Source organism: Lactuca sativa, chromosome 6 (assembly GCF_002870075.4).
Source record: "Lactuca sativa cultivar Salinas chromosome 6, Lsat_Salinas_v11, whole genome shotgun sequence".
NCBI lineage: Eukaryota > Viridiplantae > Streptophyta > Magnoliopsida > Asterales > Asteraceae > Lactuca > Lactuca sativa.
The window spans coordinates 16857148-16881496 of record NC_056628.2 but is presented as its reverse complement, the minus strand read 5'-3'; the positions used below and the strand labels follow the sequence as shown (position 1 = coordinate 16881496).

The window sequence follows — 24349 nt, the reverse complement described above, 5'->3', positions numbered from 1 at the left end:
AACTTTTAGGTTGTAAAAGCTAAAATCACCAAATACTTCATACTGTCTAATAACTTTATTCTATATCACGATGGTTAAATATGATAATTAAAGACTTAAAAGACTATGATATCAAATTTCATAAGTCATAACAACTTAGCAAAACATTATGTGTTTTTTTTGTTTGCAATATCTATGCCTTTTAACTGGTATGCAATATAATTAATAAAATTTGAAAGTGTTTAGATGTAATTAATAACAACCAAAGTTATAAATTGAAACAAATTATCAAACCGCATAAACCGCCCAAACCACCCGCATGAAACCGCACCACATATGCGGTTTAGAGCCTTTGTGGTGCAGTTTGCGGTTTCCATAAAACTCAAACCGCATGTGCGGTGCGGTTTGCGGTTTCAACTCTAAACCGAACCAAACCGCATCGCGAACACCCTTATCAGAAGGTTAGAAGGTTAGGGTAGTCGATCTTGGTCAATATCGGTTAAAGTTGGTCCAAATCGGACCAACTCGGACTCCAAATCGGACCAAGTTAGCTCGTCCATTTCTAAAAACCCACCAACTCAAAGGAGCCAGGTAGACTAATGCTTAACTCTAAAAGGCTTGCCGGCTCAAAGGAGCCATCTAGCCCAAAGCTTAGTTGTGTTTAATTTTCAAAGGAGCCAACTCCCTTTTTATATAACATGCTTGCCTTCATCTATTATCTAACCAACGACGTGGGAATTTTTTTATCTCTTTAGTTCTTCAGATATGGTGGTTTTGTAACTTATTAAAACATTCATCACTACTACCATCGCCGAGAGAGCGCCATCTCTTTCACAAGAACATAAACTACCTCCTTCACCGGAACGAAGACTACCTCATTCTTTAGCCAAATTGCAACTTGTCACAGCTCCCTCGAACACCCTCTACACTACCTGTTAACACAAAAATACAAACACCCGCATAAACCACTATAATAATCACCTCTACCTAACCTTACAACAACCGAGAACCATCATATAACCTCTTCTCTATCGCCGTTACCCGCCTTAATTTTCATCTATGTCCACCATCACCAAATCTCCTCCTTATACCACCCTTGTTCACCATCGAAATTACCACCGAGAATCACCATCATTATCACATCTTAAACCACCACTCTTTACACACCCTTGAACCAAAAAGAAATAAGACAAAAAAGAGAGGAGAAGGCATGTTTGTAGCCGATTATATATATATATATATATATATATATATATATATATATATATATATATATATAATATATGGTCTCCGATTAATCATTGTCTAGCCGACTAGCTTACGTTGAACGTTTTTACAACCTTGATATATATATATATATATATATATATATATATATATATATATATATATATATATATATATATATATATATATATATATATATATATATAAGTTAAGACTATTGCTTTTTAAAAAATAACTTATTGTCTTATTGATTTTTCCCAACACAAAAACTGATCCAAACACTTTTAAAAAATTATATTTTCCTACAACCATAAGTAAATAAGTTATTTTACCTAAAAGTCCTTTTGAGTTTCAAAACGAAATCTCAAACACCTTTTGATGTGATAATGTTATTAAATTACACAGTTGCGTTCACACTTCATATAATGCTTTTGATGTGATAATGTTATTAAATTACAACAGTTACGTTCACACTTCATATAGTGCAAATGACGTTTAACCTAAAATTGCATATTAAGACCATTTCCAACTCATTTTCATTTTCATCAAAAAATGGAGTAAAAAATAAAGTTAATAGTGTTTAATCTCCAACCATACTTTATTTTTTTACCCTAAAAAAATATATTCATAGTATATTTCATTATTTCAACTTACGTAGATTATTAAACACATCCATCCTACTAATTTGGTTTTAACAAATATAATGTATGTTTTTTCATACAATACTATTATACATACGTTTATATAAATATTAAACATACACACTTTTAAATAAATATTATACATATATTTAAATAAATATTATACATGTATTTATAACATATTTATCACATGGACAATATTTTAATAACCTAGGGGATCTGAATCTTGTTTACCTTATTTTTAGGCTAATAATATCGTCATTTGTAGATTTTTATTAAATTATTATTGTAATATATAGGTTAATTGCATGGTTAATAACATATATTATTGTGTTTGTAATATATATTTTAATTATAAATTTTTGTAAAATATGTAATCGTATTTTAAAATTTTAATATGTATTTAACTTTTTATATGAATGTGATGCATAAAAAAACAAACTTTATATTTATAATTAACTAATATAATCTAATATATAACAAAATATTATAAATATTAAATATAAATTTAAATTATAATTAGTAAATAAAAATAAACTTAAAATATATAAAAAAAAAACTAAAACTGACAACTCAAAGTTTATCGAGATTTTGAGAGATATGAATAATATCACAACAAATATAATGTAATAATATTCATATACCCAAAAGGAAGTAAAATTGGAAAAAAAAATGAAGAAAAAATAGAAGGAAATATGAAAAATAAGAATAGGCTGGAGACCCTTATCATAAGAACAAAAAAAAAAACAAATTAGCCGATAAGTTTATAAATGTCTTTTTTATTGTTATCAACTCGAGGATATAAAAATGATTGTTTTTCTTCTCTATTTTATTTTACCTTTCTTTCTTCCTATTTTGTTATTTAACAAAAACTTAAAAACGGTTTAATTTTTATTTTAACATAATTTGAATTTTTATTTATTTATAAATCTATATCACCGCAGGACTTCAAAGTTTAAATTATAATACTAAAAATATTTTTATTCATGAATTAAAAAAATTAAATTAATTGTAATAAGCCCAAGTGTTTGAAAAGTTGCAAGATAAGATGATAACAGTGGGCTCACCGCCAAATTCGGCCCCAAATCTGTTCTATAAATGCAATGCATACACGTCTCATCTCTCGGAAGTTTTTGCTCTTGTGTATGTTAACGTTTTTTTCTAGGGTTAACGTTTCACTGTAATCTTTCTCTATCTTCTCCATCTATGGATTAGGGCACGTCTCGCTCATAAATTTCAACTCAATCCGCGTATTTTCATTTCAGGTGAGCGTCTCTTGTTTATTATGGTCTAATATCTATGTGGATTTATTTGTTTTGTGATTGTTTGATTGATGATTGTATGCGAATTTTCTTAAACTTACTTGTTTTTTCGTCGACGGTTGTTTTAGCGTAGAAAGATTTGGGTCTTGTTTCTGAATTCGTCGTTGATAGGAGTTTGTATTAGGGCTGTAAGTGAATTAATATCTGTTCCGTTGGAAAGTTGTATTTTGATGTATGAAATTTGGGACCTTTTGTTAAGGCTTTTACGGTGGTTTTTATTATATTTGCTTGAGTTCACATTAAAGCTTTTATTGGTTGCTAGCGTCAAGGGGATTTGGGAATGGAATCCAGGAGATGCAAGTTTTTAATTTCGATTTCAAGATCAGTATTTGGTTTCTTATTAGTAACGCTAATTTTATTGAGGGGATAATTCATAAACTGTTTTCTTGTTTAGTAAATTGTAACCTGTTAGTGTTGCATATCCATGTAGATTTTGACGTTCATTAGAGTTTCGATACTTCTATATCCTCACCCAAAATAAATAAATAAATACATAAACAATCAACAACTGAAAGATTCATCTATATTATTATTGTTAGATAAGTTTCTTGTAACTACTTTTTTCTTATGAAAAAGTTATTATTTATGAAGAAATGTTCGTACACGTGTATGAGGTACTCGCTGGTCACATTGATGTGAGGTCTTTGTATTGGTTTGCTTGTGCATTGATTTTATATCTTAATCATCCATGTCTCTCTCTCTCTCTCCATTTTTCCTTGGGTTACCTTACACCTGCTCTTCATATCTGTTTCTCTGTTGATCTATATTAATGTTATCAAGCACTGATTGGCATGGAGCTGGCAAGCTTATGATCCGGAAATGGGATGTATCAACTAATTTAAAACAGGATATGAGAAGTTTTATCTTTTTACAATTGATAGTGATTAATATGACTTGTTTTTCTAGTGGAAAAAAGTTAGTTTGGACTAATTAAAAACAAGATATGAGAGGTTCATATGTTTTATTTGGGCAAAAATGATCCAGTGCTGTGCCCTAACCTCCTGAAATTGTTAATGTTTCAGTTGCTTTGCTGTATAATTAGCATAACTGGATGATTTCTCTCTTGCCATTGGTCAAGGCATTTCTCATGAGCTTCGCAGTATCTGGTGTTCAATTGGTTTAAAAATCACTTCATCTGAAGTCGGAGGGTCATATCAGCTACAACTGATATTATGAACTTGTTATGCCCAAAGTTCTTACTTTTTGTTGTAGTTTAGGATGCTGTTTATGTAATTTTGATGTAAATTTTCTTGCATAGAGCTTTAGTGTTCCAACTTCAAGAATCTGATCTTCATGGTGCTTTTTGATCATTTTACACCACTAAATTGATGGGGATGTGAACCAAATGGCATAGCAAGAAGATCTTTTGTGCATATCCAGTCTTTAGGCCAAGGGATGATGTGGCATTAATAAAACATAGCAGCAGATGCTGGAGTATCTGTCAAGGGGTTCTGGAAAGCTGTTGGAAGTTCTGACTATTAACATTTGTGGATATATTTAGGATCCAGTCAAGGTCATTATTCATAATAACACCATTAGCACTCTCCAAAACCCCCTCCCTCAACTCGTAACAAATAGAAAATTAGAGAAAAATTACATTTACTCCTTTTGGACAAGGGTATCTTTGTCTTTTAACCTTTTTGACAAATCTGCTTTCTGTAATGTCTAAGAAGGAAAATCTGAAATGAACACATTTTTTACAACATAGAGATCCATAAATGTTGTACAAACATGCATAATTTAAATTTGACACAAGAATTTGAAAACTACAAGATTATTCTTTCCAAGATTGTTTTCCACAATATTTTGAAACCAGTTTTTTGTCAAGTTCAACTGATAACTGGATCAAGTAAGAACATCAAAATCAAGCTGTTCCAGCAGTATTGCTACTGACAATGAAAATGAGATGGGAAAGAACTGATATAACTATTATTCATATATGGAGTAGCTTGTAACATACATGAGGTTGATAGTTGACTTAACAGTGATTTCTCCTTAAGGGTTTTCCAGCAACTAATCAAATTATCAATGCAGAAGCAGAATCATATGTTGATATTATTATACAATGTTTTCGGCATTCTTGAACTTACTTGCTATATGTGTCTTATGTATATAGTCTAGGTGCTAAATATATGTGGGGTACTGGGGTTCATTAAGTTGTCTAGTCATCTTGTATTTGCACTATTTTGAGTTTTATATCATATGATAAACATTACCTGAGTGAAGTTTCTCATATCCCAGAATTCTTTTTTTTTTTTATTGTAGACTATAATCCTGGAAGTTAATGGGGTATGCTGGATAAGCTTCTATCATCAGGTCCAGTAGACATGAGCAGCATTGCATCTCAGCCATTATCAACACCTCTTCAAATGGAACCTGTTTCCAATCAAGACTCATCACTTAGTGTAGGCCAACAGAAGCCATTATTACCTTCAAAGAGGAAAGCTACAGCAGAATCCTTCTCCAATAATCCCTTACCTCTTCATTCATCAATTCCAAACAAACGTGTAGTTCAAATAGATGCTCATGTAAATTCAAGCTCACCTCGTGTGTCACCACTCTCTGCCAACAAGAAACAAACGCAAGTACAAACCATGCCTAATGGTCAACCGAATAAAAGAATGATGAGAAATGAGTCAATGTCAAATAAAACCGTGTCTCCAAGGGTACAAATGTCAAAGAGCAAGACTGCACCACTAGAAGTGTCCCCAAAAGCTCAAAGTGAGTCATATGTACGTGCGAAAATGAGGGAAACTTTAGCTGCTGCTTTGTCTGTTGGCATTCAGAACAAAGAGGAACTTTCAAATGAAGATAAGAATGTGGCCCCTCAGTCTACACCTACTGCTGACGTGGACATCAAGGAGACAAGTGAGGGACAAAAGCCTCAGTATAACTATGTAATGCCTGACACTGAAGGTTCATTTGGGGACACTTTTTTTGTGAAAGATGAGCTTTTACAGGGAAATGGGCTATCATGGGCATGGGATATGGAAGTAGATGAAAAGTCAACTTCAGTGCCAATAGGTCAACAGGGTCAAGGTGTTGAGAACGGAAATGGGAATGGTAATGGTGTTGAAGAGGTGATTTTTTCTCCTCAAGAATTGGGTTTGAAGATTGAAGGTGAACTGTTTAAGCTGTTTGGAGGTGTGAATAAGAAGTATAAAGAAAAGGGTAGGTCTTTGATGTTCAATTTAAAAGACCGAAGTAACCCTGAGCTAAGAGAGAAAGTTTTATCCGGTAAGATCTCTCCTGAAAGATTGTGTTCAATGACACCAGAGGAACTTGCTTCTAAGGAGCTTTCGGAATGGCGAATGGCAAAAGCTGAGGAATTGGATAAAATGATAGTATTACCTGATTCCGATGTTGATATGAGGCGTCTGGTTAAAAAAACACATAAAGGTGAGTATCAGGTGGTTGACTTTGAACAAGATGATGGTATTTCTGTTGAGGTGGCTGTAGGGTCAACCTCTATGGCTAGTCAGTTTAGACCAAAGAAGAAGAAAGTGGAGTCTGATGGTCAACAAGTCAAAGGTGAAGAAGTGAAAGAAGGAGAGGAGACAGGCAATCGGGTTACTGTTTCTACAGAGGGGACTGATTTCATGCAAGAGTTGATTGTGGAAGAGTTTAAAGATGAGGGATTCTTGCCACCAATTGTTTCTTTGGATGAGTTTATGGAATCTCTTGATACTGAGCCTCCATTTGAGAACCTGACTGTAGATGGTAAGGAAACGAAGGGTGCTGGTGTCTCGGACAAAAAAGAAACTGGTAATGAGAAGCCGTCTTTGGGGCCCACTTCTGCTGAGGTGGAAGCACGTGTGGAGTTGTCAAGTGTGAAAAGTGGGGAGACTTCTGCAGAGAGAAAAGTTTTGGCTCCTAGTGTAGCCATTGGTGAATGTTTATGGGAAGGTGACCTCCAGCTCAGCATCTCTTCTTCAGTGTCTGTTATGGGACTGTTCAGAAGGTATGTCTGCCAAGCTGTTTGTTTTAAATTCTTAATGATGAGAAATTTGTCAGGATTTATACGGGTCTGTTTGGTTGGATGGAATGGAATGATTACATTGTATTGTCATGGTATTTATATATTTGGATATAGTATTTATTCACAGTTTAAAAAAAATAAATAATAGTATTGAGTTTATTTCCACTTTAGATATTAATGAATGAGATTTTTTGAATTTATTATTTATAATAGTAAAAGAATAACATAACAAAATCTCATTAAAGCTTTGAATATTTTAGTAAATATAGATATTTTATTTTATTTTCTTAAATAAATCAAAGCTGTAAATTTTTTTGAAAGATGTATGTTATTTAAGCGTTACACTATAATGGGAAAAATAAGTACTGTGTGATTGATAGTCAAATGTAAACCTTAAGAATGGTCCATTCCATTCCATTACACTAAACAAATGGCTTTTTTTTTTCTTCATTCCAATGGAGCGAACCATTCCATTCCATTCCTTCCCTGATTCCATCACTAGAATGATATGATTGACTGCGTGGGTTTCAACCTCAGTTTGAAATGCTTGTGAATGACTATACTATATATATAACATTCTGTTTAGTCTGTGTGAATGTCTAAATTGCTGGATGGATTTTGATGTATTAGCTTATGTTTATAAAGCGAATGGTGTGCATTGATCTGATATTTTATTTGTTATTTGTATAGTGGTGAAAAAACATCAACAAAAGAGTGGCCTGGATCTATTGAGATCAAGGGCAGAGTGAGACTGGAGGCATTTGAGAAATTCCTTCAACAACTTCCCATGTCAAGAAGCCGTGCTGTCATGGTATACTTATGCTACCAACTACCAAGTCATCTTGTTGCTTTTCATTGCAACTACATAGCTGATGATTATCCATGCAACAATTTGTACAACATATTATTATTATTATTATTATTATTATTATTATTTTTGTTATTACACCATTTTGGAATAATAAACCCTTAAATTTAAATTTGACACCACAACATTTTTCAACTTTGTGGATCTTTGTTTCCCCTTTGATGGTGTTGTGTGGTATATACGTTTACTTTTTCCATGGTATGAGACCAAAACAAGTTGAAAAAAAATATTTTTTATTTTGTTAATTTTTGAAATTGTGTCGTAAAAGAAGGATGTGGTTGACAAGAAATCCTAAAATCTTTTCACTACATAAAAATGTCAAACTACAATGAGATGAGACTATTTATTAATTTGGGTGTTTAAAGTACCACCAAAAGAACCCATAAATTTTTTATTATCCGTGTATCTGGGAATAATATTTTTAAAGCAAATGGCATTGATCAACTAAAGAAACCAATTATTGAACTTGCTTGTAGCCTTGAAATCATTTTAATGAAACTACACTGTTTTGCAGGTTGTACACTTCAACCTGAAGGATAATTCTCCAGAGTTCCACAGAGCCAGTCTTTCTGAGGTGAGTTGAGTTTGTCAAAGAGGGTATTTTGGTCCTTTAACAGTGTGGCGTCTTTTTAATTTTTTGTATACATTGATTGTTGCAGTCTATGGATTCATATGTAGCAGAAGAAAGAGTAGGATTTGGAGAACCAAATCCAGGAACCGAAGTCTATTTCTGTCCACCACATAAAAGAATCACAGAAATGCTCAGCAGACTGCTCTCCAAAGACCAGACTGATATACAAAAGTCAACAGACAACGGGCTCATCGGTGTGGTGGTCTGGCGCAGACCTCAGCCTGCTGCCGCCACGTTGCCGCCTCACCATAAACACCATAGAAAAAACACTGTCTCATCTAGAAGACAAGAAACTATCAGCACCAATACGAATTCAAAACAGTTGCATCCACCACCACCTCCACCACCAGATCATGATGGTGGTGGTGATGATGATGATGATATTCCACCGGGATTTGGTCCCGGAGTTGTTGCCCGGGATGAGGATGACCTGCCCGAGTTTAGTTTTTCCGGCAGCGGGTCAAATTCAAATTCTGCCCAAGTTGGGCAGCTTTCAAGAATGGTTCAGTCTAATAATACTCCTAGACCTGTAGCTCATATGAGACATCTTGTTCATGAATATGGTCAAACCGGAAATAATAATAACAATAATAATAATAATAATAGCAATAATAATAATGGTAATAATAATAATAATAATAATAATAATAATATACATTGGAATGGAAATAGACCTTGGAATCGTGATGAGGAGGATGATATACCGGAATGGCAACCGCAACAGCAACACCAAATCCATCATCAGGGCGAATTGCCTAACCATATGGTCAACCAAGTTAGACCCATGATGGGACCACCTGTTATGCATGTACGACCACCACCTAATTTAATGCAAAATGTATGGGTGCAACTGCCTGGACCTCATGCTCTTCTGCCTAATGCTGCCATGCCAGGCCGGCTTTATGGTGGGCAGTGGCGGCCGGAGGAGCCGAGGGGTAGAGGTTTTTGATTGTTGTAGATAGTTAGCTTAGGTTTAGCTTTGTCTTTTCTGTTTTGTGGTAGTTAAGTTTTGTAACATGTTACTTTGTGTACTTGAAATAATGTTTAGTATATTATGCTAATCATTTAGGATCTATTGTTTTGTATTTTGGGCTTTCGCTGGATGGTTGAGATTTTTTTTCTTCGTTTTCAACTCTTGTGTTGCAAATCAACCCGACACTTACTTTTCATCTTAAATAAAATGGATTGTTTTATGATCCAGAAGTTGATACAAGATTATGGTCATTGCTTATATACGAACCAAGATAAAGCCTAGTGGTATTTAGTGTTTGACATGGTGTCTCTTAGCCCAAGTTGGTGATGGCTCAAGTCTTGATGCAGTTGGGAGTATATTAGAGGGTGCATGACTCATCACAAGTCAACACCAATGATATGATATAACTCGAAATTCACCCTTTTATCAAAGGGGTATTCATATTAATTTCCCGTTTTGCAATTTCTAAGGTCTACATGATATTTTGCAAAGTATAGTAAACAAGGTTCGACTATTTTGTGTTCTTAATCATTACGTTATGCCAAAAATCAATCCCTTCATACCCAAATATGGGAATCCATAGCTTTCACCCTCAATTTACATCAAATGAAAACCATTGAACATCATGAGAAAAACTAGCATCTAGTGGGTTTTTGATAGTCTCTAAGTTCCAATTATCAATAGAGAACTTCTATTGGTTTCTCCCTAATTAACATAACAAAAATCGTCGGTGGCCTCTCCGTCCATATTTGTGAAAATCACAAAGAAACCCTAACACCTTGTTCCTTGAATTTAAAATTGAGGGGAAGGAAAGGAAGGAAAAGTAAGTAAAGGAAATGAAGGGGAACTTTCCTTCCATTTCCTTTCCTTTCTCTCACAAAGAACCCCTAACATATATGTATCGTTATTTACCATGCTTATGTGGTGTAACGTAACGCCATTTTTCTTAATTTCCTAATTTATTAACAATATTCACATTCAAAAACTAATCAAATTTATAAGATATTAAAACTAGTAGTATCTTGGCTAGTGGTAGATGCATTTTATGTATCATTTAGTGTGTTCATTACATGGATTTGCATTGCATTTAAGTGTTATGATTCATGCATTTTGATATTTTTGGGACATTTATTCATATTGGTAGAATCTTGTTATTTGCATATTTTTTGGATGATTTCCAAAGTGTTTGAAGGTTTGACTATGCTTGGGATGATGCTAGGGGGTTGCAGTCCAAATTTCAGGAAGATCGGACCAGAAACGAGAAAGTTGGAAATTTTGAAGACACAAGTCATTCTACAGAGTTACTAGAGTTATTTGGCCTTTCCTATACGAGTTGACCAAGTTGAGAAGCTAGACATGGGAGGCTTGACTTGGTCGTGTCACTCTTTTACTTTGAGTTGACTGGATCAGTTGGGACAACTCACAATTTTTTGGTCTTTAAATACCATTTTCATCAGATCTGCTATCCATCTCGATTTTGGTCGCAATCAAGACAAATTTTAAAGAACTTTGAAGATCTCATCCACAAACCAACTCTTTGGTATTTTATTAGTTTGATTAACCCTTTAAACTTGTTGAATTAAACTTTTGATTATCTAAAAACTTTTGATTCCTTGATTTTCTAAAAAACTAGTATTTTTTTAATGCTATTACTTTTAGTCTTTTGAATAACAAAAGACCTCCATTTGTTACTTTTTATATTTTATTTATAATGCGAAGATTTTATATCTTACAACAAAGAGGTAATTAACAATTTATTTGTCTTAATCCACCATGATTTAACCCTATATGGATTCAACCCTGCATTCACTTACTATACGTATCCCTGATTTAATTTCTTTATTATAAGGAGTATGAGATGTATAGATGGCAAACTACAAGGACCAGAAAGGCTATATTCTTCTTCTATTCATTAGATCACCCTCTTTTCACAATCTACAAAGCGAAGTGGATGAGCTATGGAAACTGTCCTCTCTCCCTCACATTCTCGCGCCATATCCAATCATCCCAAGCTTTCACTCTTCAGGTTCTCTCATTTTATTTCTCTGTCTATAAATAAAGCTATGTATGTATCCCATAGATATTATGTCAATGGGCCTTGTGTAACGAGTGCGTGCTTGTGTATTCTTCAGGGACCAAGCTAAGATAAGTTCATCAAACCAAAAGATATGTAATTCTAACAAAAAATTCGTAGCTTGTTGCTGTGAATCTTCAGAACCCACCTCCCAAAATGGATTTTGTAGGAGGGATATTGTTCTATTCGGGTTTGCTGCTTCGGTTGCTACAGTTTTCCCAGTAGAAGGTAAACAACCATTAAAATTTCCTTGTTTCATCGTCTGCATTAGTTGGCGTTTGATTTTCTATTTGTATAAATTTTGTAGTCTAATGCGACAGAGTGAGTATTTTGTGTATGTTATAAGATCATCTTCCCTAATTTCCTTGTAATTGTCAGGATCTGTTGCTGATGAAGAGATTAAAATGGCTCCAATAGTTGATGACCTAAATGCATATTCATATTTGATTCCATTGGAAATGCCTTCCAAGAACTTTTCCTTCAAATGGTTTGTATCTTATCTTCAAACCATGTTTAAGTTATTAATTTGCCCATTACCACCACTACACATAGATTCATGGTATTGATTTGGGTACACAAGATTCCTTTATATTTTGTAATAAATGATGTTTAAAAAATATCTAATGGAAGGAAAAAATAAATGAGGGAAGTCTCCTTTCTTTTGACTTTTTTCTATTAAGTCATTCTTTGCATTAAGAGAGAAAAACATTCATAACAAGTGTGTATTATGAGTGTGGTTATCTATCTAATACTTTTTCATATTTTTTTCTTTTGAAGGGTGGAATCAAGAAAACCTGAACGCTACTCATCTGCAGCACCTCTTTCCCGTATGTTTGTAGCTTGCTTTCTTCCATAATTGAACCTTCATACTTGTGTGTGTGTGTGTGTTTACATACATACATACATACATACTGATGAAGAAAACTCTCCATTATGATACAGCTAATGCGCGACTACGGATTGTGGCTGAACGTGTTGATTTTTTTGACAATCTCATTCTTTCTGTAACGGTATTGACAACAAACTTTACTCTTAAAAAGTCAAAAAGTCAACTTAAGTGATGAATTCTTGTACTGAATCTCCTTCCTATTTGCATTATTTTTCAGATAGGTCCCCCGAATCCAATATTCTTGAAATCAAATGATAAGAGTACATGGGAGGCAAAGGATGTTGCTGATTCTGTTTTATCTGACAAGTCTGCTTTGGTAATTTACTATTTACTTCATAAAGTTTAATGCAGGATATAGCAATGTACTTTCATTGACTTGTTTATTATACAAAAGAAATTTCACTGTTATCAAAGTATGGCGTCTTAATAAGAAAAAAATGAAAGTACAATACTATATTTGGATTGATAACAACCATTTTAAATACTTTAATGAAATCTTGATTTAATTTTTGTGCATACAGCGTGTTACTTCGAGTCAACGCATGGCAGAAAGTTCGGTTCTTGATGCTCACACTTCAGAAGTAAGTTCTCAAAGCTTTGCATTTTGTTTTAATTTTGTTTTTAATATTCATTCTTGTTTTGTATTATAGATTGATGGTGAGCCATATTGGTACTATGAATACCTAGTTCGCAAATCCCCTACAAAAACTGTATGTCTCTCTCCCTCTTTTTTTTTTTTTGTGCTGTAATTAATATGGTTGTTCTTGCTCTAGCTTAAAAATATATGCTAAAGGGTGTTTATTAATGTTAAAAAATACAGGTGACAGATTCAAGTATCTTTCGGCATTATGTAGCTGCATCTGTTGAACGCGATGGTGTGATAATATTTCTTCCTCTCTCTCTCTCTCTCTCTCTCTCTCTCTCTCTCTCTCTCTTTGGGTTAAGTGCAAGAAATAGCAACTACTTTCATTCATATAAGGCCTTAATTTGAAAAACAGTTAAAAGTACAATGTTGTAATAGAAAGAAACGAACAAGAATCCCAATGACATTACAGTTTGTTAACACACTTGAGTGCTTTTGTGTAGGATTTTTATACACTTTGAATGCTTCAACACTCAACAAGCAATGGGACATGGTAATTCTCTCTTCCTCCATCTTTTCTTATTACGACTTGTCTATTTCCATGTTTAGATTGATGCGAATAATAGAAAATAGTAAATGTCTTGTTAGGAGCTTATTTCCAATTTATATACTTGTTAGAGATCTTAATCAATTTTGTTATTTTTTTTCAAAACAGATGGGGCCCGTACTGGAGAAAACCGTGGCTTCGTTTAGACTTCTCCCTCCCACTGAAAACTATGTTCCACCATACAAGGATCCATGGAGATTTTGGTGATTAATTTGTAATCATTTTTTTGTAAAATTTTGGTGGGTTAATTAACCCTTGCAATGTTGCATTAGATTAGGGTTTTGAAACTGCAATCCCATAGCGAGTATGGCGTTTAGCTTCTTGTATTTAGTTCGATTTGTCAAATGATAATGTAGCAACCGTTTCGGTGATTTGTTACACAAGACTAGACAAACTTTTCAAGGCTATTTTCAATTCTGTTTCATTGATATCAGTCTCAAAATCAGTCCAATGCTCAACATAAATGCTACCCACATAGTCAAATTACAAATGATGAAAGAAGCTACTTAAGTTTGACAATCCAACCCATTTTATCGTCCACAAGGCCCATTTGTAGCCTTGTCAATGAAGAATAAAGTTGTTGCGATACAAGTCCTACACCATGGCTTCCATAAGTCACACTGCACACACAAACACACACATGATGATAATTGATATTAATGAAACACCCGAAACCAAACAGTGATTGGTGGCCCATAACTTAAAAAGGCTTATAATGGGCCCATTCTTCTCTTTTTACCTTTTGCCAAGATAAGTTATGCTACCCACCGGGGATACAACCACGGCTGTTCCTGTGCAAAAAACTTCATCAGCATCAAGCAACTCATCTACTGTTACTTCTCGCTCCTCAACCTGGGTAAAGTCGAAATATTCCATTATTTTTTTGGATTATTGGAGGGGTATTTTAGACATTTGAAGTACCTGGAATCCTTCATCACGAGCCACATCAATAATACTCTTTCGTGTGATACCTGGGAGGATAGTCCCTTTTATATCTGGAGTAGATATAGAGTTTCCCTTTACCACATTATACGATAACAATATTAGTTTATTTACAAAAAAGAAAAAAAATAAAATGATTAGAACAATTTTTATATACCTTTACAATAAAAATATTACATGAGGAGACCTCTTCCAAATACTTCTTGTGCACACTGTCGAGATACAACACATCTGAATAACCTTTTGCTTTTGCTGCACCTTGCGCCTTTAAAACCTACACACATTATTTTATATAAAAACATTAGAAAGCTTTTTATATACGATTTTTAGGGGTTGTTTCTTTTTACTTTCCGAGCTTAATGTGTTAAACACTCAATCTGTACATCTGTGTCAAACATTTAGTCTTATTCAGACCGTTTACTCAGTTTAAAAAGGAAATAGTGTTTATGTATACATGTCTTTATCCATTCAGACATCATCACTCATTCAGCCACTTTACTAGAAACTAGCAGTGATAGTAGACATGCTTACCGCAGCATAGTTTCCAATAGTCTTTACACTTCCAGTTCCACCAGGGGTTGCACGATGCATTTCAGTTTCAATTATCAAGTTTATAGGCGATAAACCTTCCTGCATCAGAAAACTCATAGAAACTGACATAAATAACAAAAATCTTATGAAAAAATTAGACTCATTTGTAAACAACATGAACATACCTTGAAGTAATTACCAACAGGAGAAACATAGATCAGAAAAGTATACTCTGGAGCTGGTGCAAGACCAAGTACACTTCCACTCCCTATGAGCAGTGGCCTTATATATAGTGAGCCTTTTCCAGGAGGGGGTATCTAAAACAAGACACAAGATGCTATTATCAATTTATCATATAACATATTAGAATCCATGTGAAGTTATGTACAAATTTTATATATTCCAAAAGTAAACATATGTGTTACCCATCTTTCATTTGCTAATACAGTGTCCTTAACAGCTTGAATGAATTGATCAACAGAAGGAGAAGGCATACACATACGCTCTGCCCCCATTATCATCCTTTTAGCATTTTCTTCAGGACGAAAGAGTAAAATGTTATCATCTTCTGTACGATATGCTTTTAGGCCTTCAAACAATCCCTATGCAATTACAAAAGGGAAAATCTTGATTTAGTTACAGCTTACAACAATAGTAGAGTAAATTAAAAGATTCTGTAAGGGTTTTAAGAACTTACTTGGCCATAATTGAGGACTCCAGCACATGGGCTGAGCTCGATGTTCCCAAAAGGCACGAGCTCCCCTTTAGAGAAGCTCCCTCCTAGAGAACATTTCATGGTGTACATATGATCAGTATGCACAAGCCCAAATCCAATGGTGTCCCAATTAATGTCAACTGTATCACTTGGTACACTGCTGAGTTGAAGAAGAGTAGTTATTGTACAATCTCACAAAAATCTACAGAAACTCACTGAACTTCGAACAACAGTTAGAAGAGGCACCTGACGGGAGAATTCACTCCAACAGCCAGTGCAATGTTAGTGCCGCAAGTGGTGGTGGTGGTGGTATTCGGCAAATTAAAACGCAACTGATGTTGAAGCTGCTGCCATAGCCATAAATTCAGAAGAAAATCCAAATCTCAGTTACAAAAGAATGTGACATCAAATTCGAAATTCAAAAACTGGACGTGCTAGTTTCAATTTTGTAAAACATGATAATAATGACTACAATCGATAATGAGAAAAGCTACAAATCGGAAAATTTAGATGATAAATCGCCAAAAATCAAAACAACCATAAACCTACCTTGTTAGGAGGAAGAAAGGAAAAAGGAGTCGTCAGGTAGGGATTGCGGGAGAGAAGACTAGCAGTAGTCGTGTGTCTATGAAAACCGCCGCCGATGGTGGTGGTGGCGTTTAAGAATACAGCGGAGGTCTCCATCTATCTCTCGAATTTGCCTCTTTTCGCTCGGTTACTCTCTGTATTCAAGCTTGGAGGAGTCTGACTCATGCACCATTAATCGCAATTTATAAATGTATGTTACGCACACGACGATAGGAGAAAGAAGACATGATTTTGTCCGTGTTTTCTAGCCGTTGATCTTTATTATATCAAATCTGAACCCTTGTTTTGTTGTCCTAAATCGTCATAGCACATTCAATAGGGACGATAACAGAATAAAAATAAAAATAATGGATAAATGGCTAAAATGGCTAAATTGGTAACGTAAGGTTATAATCGATACCTGGGCTTAATGTCAGAAATGGAAAAGACCGAATGCAAAGTAAAGAGGAGATGTTGTTGTCTGGTTGGATGTACTCTTGGGCATTCAATAGAGAATTTGGCAATAGTCTCATAGGAATAGTCACGAAATGATCATCCCTCTTAGTCATATTTAATTTGGGTTAATTACATGACGGTACTAACTGTTTTAAAAATAGGTTTACAAAATTGCAAAAATTGTTTATGCAATTTTTGAGGTTTTAGTCAAAATCATGATTTTTTTGGATTGGTGGTGATTTTGAGACGGTTTGTTTATGATTTTGATCCTTCGGTAAACTGAAAAAACAATTTATTTTCCATTTTCCTTTTTTTCATATAAGTATTTATATAAAAAAATAAAAATAGGGGTCCACATACTCTCACTCTCTCTCTCTCTCTCTCTCTCTCTCTCTCTCTCTCTCTCTCTCTCTCTCTCCTGATAAACTGAATCCCACAAGCCTCGTCATCTCTCTCTACAACTGATCTCCTCTTTATCCCAGCGATTTTCCGATGGAACCAAACGACAAGAACGTCGGAGCAGTGTCACTGACACCGTCGAAGTCGAAGCATTCCAGCAAGTCAAAGCTACCAGAGAATGTAAACCCTAACGTTACTAGCCCTAATCTGAAAGCCTTGAATTCCCCATCAGTCAAATCAGCGACTAAAGTCCAGAAATCGGCGACGAAGAAACCTAATCAGATCTCTTCGCCTTCTCCAGAGAACAAGATTCGAGAGAGGAAGTTTGTGGTGGAGAAGAAGAATTCAAAGAAAGACAAGGATAAAACCCCGATTTCAGTCGATTGTAAGTGTAGGCTAGTGGTAATTCGGACAAATGTTTGTGTGTTGCTTATGAGACTCTTAGGGCTTCTCGGGAAGGGTTTTTAAATCAAGTGAAGTTGTTGTTCAAACAAACAACAATCCTGAGAGACGATTCTCTTCTACTTCATTCAACCCATCTGATCTCTTACTCACTGCAGAAAATCTAGGGTTGTGTTCTTCACTTGATGGCAACCATGGGAGGTTGGTTGGTCATCATCTAAAAACTCTGCCATGAAATTTCTGTTAAACATGCTTAATTTCGATTCTGAATGGGTTTATTTCTACGTTTTAGCACTTCAAACAGGATTTCAGGAGGTGGTCGTCAAAGCAGAAGAAACGTAAGTCATCATTCATCATTGTTTTTCTAAAATCGAGATCGTTGCTTCTTGTTTATGCTGATTTATTAACTTTTATTCTACTATGTAAAGTTATGATTCATCATCTTCAAGTTTTGGAGGCAGCAGATGGAGAAGACGGACACTCAAGGCTACCTCCCAGCGACCTTTCAAGCTTTGAACAGAGGTTGGCATTTACATTTTAGAGTTCACTTATAATTTACAACACTTGTACCTTTTATAAATCTCTTGAATTGAGCACATTAAATCATGAATCTGCAGCAAAGAGGAAGAACAAAACAAGAAGACTTCATGAAGAAAGTCTAGGTTATGATAATTCAACAACAACAGCAACAAATTCCCATCCGAGAGAGAGAGAGAGATAGAGAGAGAGATGGGCCCAATTTAATTATTTATTTTCTTTTTCATTTAAATTAAATAGAAAAAAATATCAGAAGGGCATTATATGTACAAACATGGCCAAATGGACCACGAAGCCAAAAAAGTCGGGGTTTGGACTAAAACTCCAAAAAAAATGCATACCACAGGGACCATTTTTGCAGTTTTGTCAAATAGGAAATTGAGTAATCTAATATTTTTTTGAGTTTTTTTTAATATAACATTTTTTTACAAAGTAACCATATATTCCGGAATGGGTCGTTCCTGAACGAATTTCAGATTATTTTCCGGGTGGCCCAACCCATTGTATTGGATCCATAATGCCTATTATAGATCAACCGTATATGTTCCGGATCGGGATTTTGAATTTCAAAATCCGGAATATAATTTGAGGTGACAGTTTCATTATGGAAAGGCGTATTTTGATTTCGACGTTCCGACTCGATCCCGACACGCAACTCCCTTCTCCGACACACATTGACATCCATCTCCTACATGGAAGACGAGCACTACGACCCTGTTATTTTACGGGTACGTTCTTCGTTTTCTCTTTACATACTTTCCTTGTTTGTTTAAGGTTCCCATTTTTTTACTATTGTTGTTCTGAAATTTGTAGATCACCTTCGGAACGAACTGAAAATTTTCCAGAGTTTAAATTAACGATGTCATTGTTGTAGGACCAATTGAAAAATAGTTTAGATGTTTAGGTATTGTTGATTTACATCGAAATGTCGTGTTTCGAATCTTAAAATTTCATGTTGGAAGCCTCTGGAACACGAGGAACGGTTCTGGAACATGATGAACTCGTTAAGAACATGAGGAATAGGTTTGGAACTTGTAACATTTGAGATTTGCCATGTTTCACTTTTAACCCCTTTAATGCAAAATCTTTATCATTTTGGTCCATAGCTAGTATACGGGGCATACTCTATGAGTACGCTTAGTGTGCTAGCTCGATTCAGGAATATGGGTTCGCCCACGTACGTTGGGCGTATGCTAAGTAGGGGAAAACCCTAATTTTTAGGGTTTGTGCCCTATTTAAGCAACTTATGTTGCCTTAGTTGTATCCTTTGGTCAACCTCCACTCCCCAATACCCTAAGCTCGAAACCCTAGCCTCCCATAGTGTGTTTTTGAGCTTTGGAAGTAACCTTGTGTTGTTTTGTGTGCATTGAAGAAGGCGGTGCTTGGTGACCAAGCTTTGGTTGGACTTGAGGTTGTAGATCCAGAATCTTCATCAAGTTTGCTAGCTCCAGAAGGTATTGGAACCTCTTTGTGTTAGATTGAGATTAGGGCTTGTTTTTTGAGCTTATTATGGTCTTTTGTGTTCTCTTAAGGTTTTTGAGTCCCTCAATGAGCTAGGATGCTAGATCTTAACCCCTATGATGTTCCTTGTGTAAAAAGGTGCCATCTTGATGAATCATATTGGTCCATGCATGAGTTAGAGCCCTTATTATGAGTCTTAATGGACAAAATTGGGTTTTAGGGCCCTATTAAGACTTGCAAGATGATAAAGTTGTCAGGTTAATGCATTAATGCCTTGAAATGAAGTAGATCTGAGGTTTTGACGTTAAAAGCTTAAGTGGTTAAGACAAAGTTGGCCAAAAGGGACTCTGGCTGGTACGCCGGGCGTAATCCCAGGTACATTGCACATATTGGTTCAGCCACCCACTTTCGAGTCAACACTCGTACACCGCACATACGAGAAGTATGTCGAGTGCACTCAGTGTAGTGGGTTTTCTTTGTTTGGGTCTTTTGGACTCAGAGTTATTTTGGGATTTTAGGGTCTGGGCCTTGTTGGGCCATTAAACTTTTGACCTTGTGCCATGGATGGATTATGGGCCATATTGGGTGTAACATCCCGACTCCCATGTATAAATTTAAAGTGTTTTATATTCATTTTGACAGAGAAACTCGATGAGTTAGAGGCCCCAACTCATTGAGTAGAGATTAAGATGGCCGCATTGACTTCAGAATCAACTTAACGAGTTGGAGGACCCAACTCGTCGAGTTGGAGATAAGTGTGAAAACCCTAATTTTCAAGGGTTGAACCTTATTTAAAGGAACTTAAGTCCTTTACCCTGCCTCCCTCATCACCTTATCACCCTGAGACAAACCCTAATCGACCTATCTTCCATTTTAAGAGTGTGTGTTTTGGTGCATTCCTTGAAGAAACTTGAAGAGTAAGAGGGCTTGGAACAAGAAGGAGTCTTTGGATCCGGCATCCATTCAGTTGTAGAAGCTATTTGGAGGTAAAATCCATAACCTTGAACACTTTTTTGTTAGATCTCTCCATTAGAGAGTTTATGGTCATTTCTAGCTTCTTCTTGAGTCATTATTTGTTTTGAGCATGCTTTAAAGCTTAGACTTCAGATCCGGACACTATTAGGCCCTTTAGGCCTAAAGACTCAAGCTTTATCAATATTTGGCCAATCTTCATGTGCTTATATTGAGTCATGTGATATCATGCCTTCTGACTTTGTGATTTGTGTTGTATATTATTCTGTACATTTATTGAGATAGGACCAGAGGGTCCAACTGAGTTGTGAGACCGAAGGGTCTTCACTAAGACACATGACCGGAGGGTCCTTATCGAGATATAGCCATGAGAGGCTAATTATTTGTGTGAGGTATTTTGGGGAACTCACTAAGCTTTGTGCTTACAATGTTGTGTGAAATGTGTTTCATGTACATCTCAGGATCGCAGGAAGGCGCCGACTTGATTGCACGCACCATATAGCTGATTTGTGTTTTGAGGATTCTGGGATATATGAAAAACAATCTTATGTCTTGTGTTTGAAACAATTTTATAAATTGAGTATAAGAAGTGTTAAACTATGTTTTGTGTGGATTTAAAATTCAAAATTTTATTTGAAAATTTAGAGTGTTAAAAGTTGGTATCAGAGCCTTGGTTTGAGGGATTCGGATGTACCCTCGGGTATGTCTGGACTCAAACCAAGGATTTGAGAAAAAAATTTAAAAAAGAAATGATTTTCTAAACGATCAAAAGATTTTAAGAGAAAATGAGATGAAGTAGTGTGTACAATCAGCCAGAGCCCGAACGGTGGTTTCCCAAAATACCCTTACTTTTTATATTATGAGATAAGATACTTATGAGATATTAGAGCTACATGCTAGATGATAGGCTAGGTATTTCAGGAATTCAGAGCTACAGTTGTCTGATTCATAATGCCTTAGCGTAGGAGGTGTTGGATTAGTGTCTAAGTCCATAACTATTTTGGTATGTACTTGACCCGATGGTGCATGGTCCTTTTGGGTTGCCTTCACCAAAGCAACTTGACTGGATAAATAATAGAGAAAGAGGTTATTATGATTTATTAATATATTATAAAAATAATATATTAAAGGAGAAATCATATTTGTTTAATTAATATTGGTCAATAATTAATTAAGAATTAATTTTGTGATCAAATGTAATTAATTAAACTAGAGGGTCTGAATTGTAATTATGTGATAGTTGCAAAATAGGGCAATGGTTATCCTTGTTAAAGGATGGACGAATTCAAGGATAAGGATATCCTTGAAATCATCCAAGGTCCAAGAGATAAGGGTTTTTAAGGCTTATCTTGTGGTTGCTTGGTGGGCAAGTAACTGGATAAGGATAAGGACTGAAACCCTAATCCCAACCCTATATAAAGACCCCTAAGGCCTTAGGAATTCATGCACTTGATCCCTAGAGCATCTAGGGACAAATTCTTATACCTCTCCTATCTCTTTATACCTTCTCCATTTGCTCTTGGTGTTTGTGAGCCATTAGAGGCACTACACTTGTGGTGCTTGCTTTCAAGACTTAGGGTTTGAAGATTTAAGTTGTTATTACAATATAACGACAAGAGGTATGTAATCTAACCTTCTTGGTTAATTTTGAAAATAGCAATCATGATTAGGGTTTTATTATGTGTTCATAATGATGTGTATCTAATAGTGAAAACATAGATCCAATGCTAGGGTTACATGTACACATAGGATTGTTTGTATAAAACCCATCAGGAGGATGCTATTGTTTGACATTATTTGCTATTTGCTTTGTGTGTGTGCTGAGTAGGGGTACACGGCAGGAAATCTTTGAGATATAGTTTTGAGTCAAGAGTAATCTAGGAGGGATAACTAAATGTTCATTATAGGGATCTTCTAAGAGAGTAGTTTGATATCCTTGAGGTATTAAAAGTACTTGTGAATTAGGATCCTAGGAGGAGGACTTGGGACAACTACGGGTTGGTGTGGAAGGTAGTATTGGGCCCATACTACTGAAAGCACCGGATCTGTACGCGACCTAAGTAAAAACCTTAGGATACTATGAAGCATGTAGGGATGGGTAATTGTGAGTGCGTTTTAGCTAATCCCTGATGATTCTTGTGTTTGTGTTTCAGAGAGTCTATAGTGATTACTTGAAACAACCCCGAGGGGGGGGGGGGGGGGAGTACTAGTGACGAGGAGATTCGCAGGATCATTTTTGAGGATGTGGCCACAGCTATCAGGGAGGCCATTCCAGAGATGTTCGGGTCTATTAAGACCACGTTGATTGAGACTTTTGACGAGCGTTATGCTGCTGTCACGGAGGCTGCTGCTATCGCAGCCACTACAGCCCTTGTGGCTGCAAGGCCACAGGGGGTGATTCGTTGTTGCTTCGAGAGTCTAGCAACACGAAGCCACTGGAGTTTGACGAGACCCAGGGCCCAATTTCTGCTATGAGATGGATTTCTGATATCAAGGGATGTTTCTATACTTGTTCATGCCCTGAGGACCTGAAGGTTCGATTTGTGCTAAACCAGCTTCCCTTAGGAGCGAAGGATTGGTGGAGGTTCGTGACGACTGATTATTCTCCTGCAGATCATTAAACAATGACTTAGGTGAGATCCAGTTATTCCGAGATGAGTACATTCCCCAGGTGGAGAGGGAGCGATTAGACCAGAAGTTTCTGTCTCTCAAGTAGAAGACAGAAACCGTGACAGAGATTACGAGGATGTTTCATGAGACTGAGAGGGCGTTGTTCTGTCCTGAGCACGTGTCTACAGAGCAGGCACGTGTGAGTTGGTACTTGAGAATTTTGAGGTGAGATATTAAGGAGTTCATGGTGAACTCATCATATCGGATATTGGCTGAGCTACATACCAATGCCAGGAGGAGGGAGATTGAGCTAGAGATTCAGGTCAGAGAGGAGGGAGAGTCTCAGGGTAGAGACAGGAGACCAGTGCAGTCACAGCCGATGACCAAGCGGGCTAAGCCTGCTGATACGAGAGCATGAGGCCAGAAGGGCTACACTTGTGGAAAGTGTGGCAAGAGTCATGAGGGATCTTGACGAGCAGGGATTTGCTACAAATGTGGCAAAGAGGGGCATATGGCGAAGGACTTCCCCAAGGGATTTTCGGTTTGCTTTCATTGCAACCAGACTAGCCACTGGAAGGTCGAGTGTCCTCAGCTTACTCATGGATCAGCCCAGGCTTTTGCTCCTGTTGCTTTGCACGTTACTGATGGCCAGCCGGTGAAGGCCGAGGCTCCGAGCCCTCGTGGGAGATCCTTCCAGATGATTGCGGAGGAGGTCCGTGCAGCACCTGACATTGTTGCTGGTATGTATCTCCTTATTTATGATATTGTTATTATATGTTTATGCTTATATTGTGTTTTATATAGGTACTTTCCTTGTGAATTATGTGCCTGCTTTGGTGTTATTTGACTCAGATACGAGTTGATCCTTCGTGTCTTTATCCTTTAGTCATCACATTAGTGTTAGACGCAAGGCTTTGAGTCGACCACTGAGGGTTTCTATAGCCAATGAGCATGCGGTTTTTGCCATTGATGTATTCCGGGGAT

The 24349-nt window shown here is 36.0% G+C and overlaps 3 protein-coding genes across 7 annotated transcripts; 2 read left to right on the top strand and 1 right to left on the bottom strand.

Annotated features, from left to right (window-relative positions):
• Positions 1-2953: 2953 nt before the first annotated feature.
• On the top strand, positions 2954-9720 carry LOC111913042 (uncharacterized). 2 transcript variants are annotated; one of them, XM_023908761.2, is made up of 6 exons: positions 2954-3112; positions 4192-4682; positions 5435-7130; positions 7839-7959; positions 8531-8590; positions 8676-9720. In XM_023908761.2, exons 3-6 carry the CDS (start codon positions 5461-5463, stop codon positions 9594-9596), a joined length of 2772 nt encoding a protein of 923 aa, XP_023764529.1. In that variant the 5' UTR covers positions 2954-3112; positions 4192-4682; positions 5435-5460; the 3' UTR covers positions 9597-9720. The 2 variants fall into 2 exon arrangements, with proteins under 2 accessions (XP_023764529.1, XP_023764530.1); XM_023908762.3 differs by lacking the exon at positions 4192-4682.
• A 1766-nt stretch (positions 9721-11486) lies between these two features.
• Positions 11487-14197, top strand: LOC111913044 (psbP domain-containing protein 5, chloroplastic). Its single transcript, XM_023908768.3, has 11 exons — positions 11487-11646; positions 11753-11922; positions 12073-12181; positions 12472-12521; positions 12637-12704; positions 12801-12899; positions 13105-13164; positions 13234-13293; positions 13404-13458; positions 13670-13719; positions 13882-14197. Exons 1-11 carry the CDS (start codon positions 11579-11581, stop codon positions 13978-13980), a joined length of 888 nt encoding a protein of 295 aa, XP_023764536.1. The 5' UTR covers positions 11487-11578; the 3' UTR covers positions 13981-14197.
• On the bottom strand, positions 14169-16787 carry LOC111913043 (branched-chain amino acid aminotransferase 2, chloroplastic). Of its 4 annotated transcripts, none has more exons than XM_023908764.2 (10): positions 16511-16787; positions 16208-16308; positions 15944-16121; positions 15672-15848; positions 15432-15563; positions 15247-15345; positions 14873-14989; positions 14695-14790; positions 14513-14625; positions 14169-14393 (listed from the first exon to the last, which is right to left on the bottom strand). In XM_023908764.2, the coding sequence occupies exons 1-10, from the start codon at positions 16643-16645 to the stop codon at positions 14276-14278; spliced, it is 1266 nt and encodes a 421-aa protein (XP_023764532.1). In that variant the 5' UTR covers positions 16646-16787; the 3' UTR covers positions 14169-14275. The 4 variants fall into 4 exon arrangements, with proteins under 4 accessions (XP_023764532.1, XP_023764534.1, XP_023764533.1 ...); XM_023908766.3 differs by having other exon boundaries at positions 16208-16305; positions 16511-16778; XM_023908765.3 differs by having other exon boundaries at positions 15944-16118; positions 16511-16777.
• Between the last annotated feature and the right edge of the window lie 7562 nt (positions 16788-24349).

Coding starts and splice junctions, on each gene's coding strand:
- LOC111913042 (XM_023908762.3), top strand. CDS start 5,461: ATGCTGGATAAGCTTCTATCATCAGGTCCAGTAGACATGAGCAGCATT. Junction 7,960..8,530: donor CAAGAAGCCGTGCTGTCATG/GTATACTTATGC, acceptor ACTGTTTTGCAG/GTTGTACACTTCAACCTGAA. Junction 8,591..8,675: donor ACAGAGCCAGTCTTTCTGAG/GTGAGTTGAGTT, acceptor TGATTGTTGCAG/TCTATGGATTCATATGTAGC.
- LOC111913043 (XM_023908764.2), bottom strand. CDS start 16,645: ATGGAGACCTCCGCTGTATTCTTAAACGCCACCACCACCATCGGCGGC. Junction 15,849..15,943: donor GAGTCCTCAATTATGGCCAA/GTAAGTTCTTAA, acceptor GTAATTGCATAG/GGATTGTTTGAAGGCCTAAA. Junction 14,990..15,246: donor CTATTGGAAACTATGCTGCG/GTAAGCATGTCT, acceptor TAATGTGTGTAG/GTTTTAAAGGCGCAAGGTGC.
- LOC111913044 (XM_023908768.3), top strand. CDS start 11,579: ATGGAAACTGTCCTCTCTCCCTCACATTCTCGCGCCATATCCAATCAT. Junction 11,923..12,072: donor TACAGTTTTCCCAGTAGAAG/GTAAACAACCAT, acceptor TGTAATTGTCAG/GATCTGTTGCTGATGAAGAG. Junction 13,720..13,881: donor TCAACAAGCAATGGGACATG/GTAATTCTCTCT, acceptor TTTTCAAAACAG/ATGGGGCCCGTACTGGAGAA.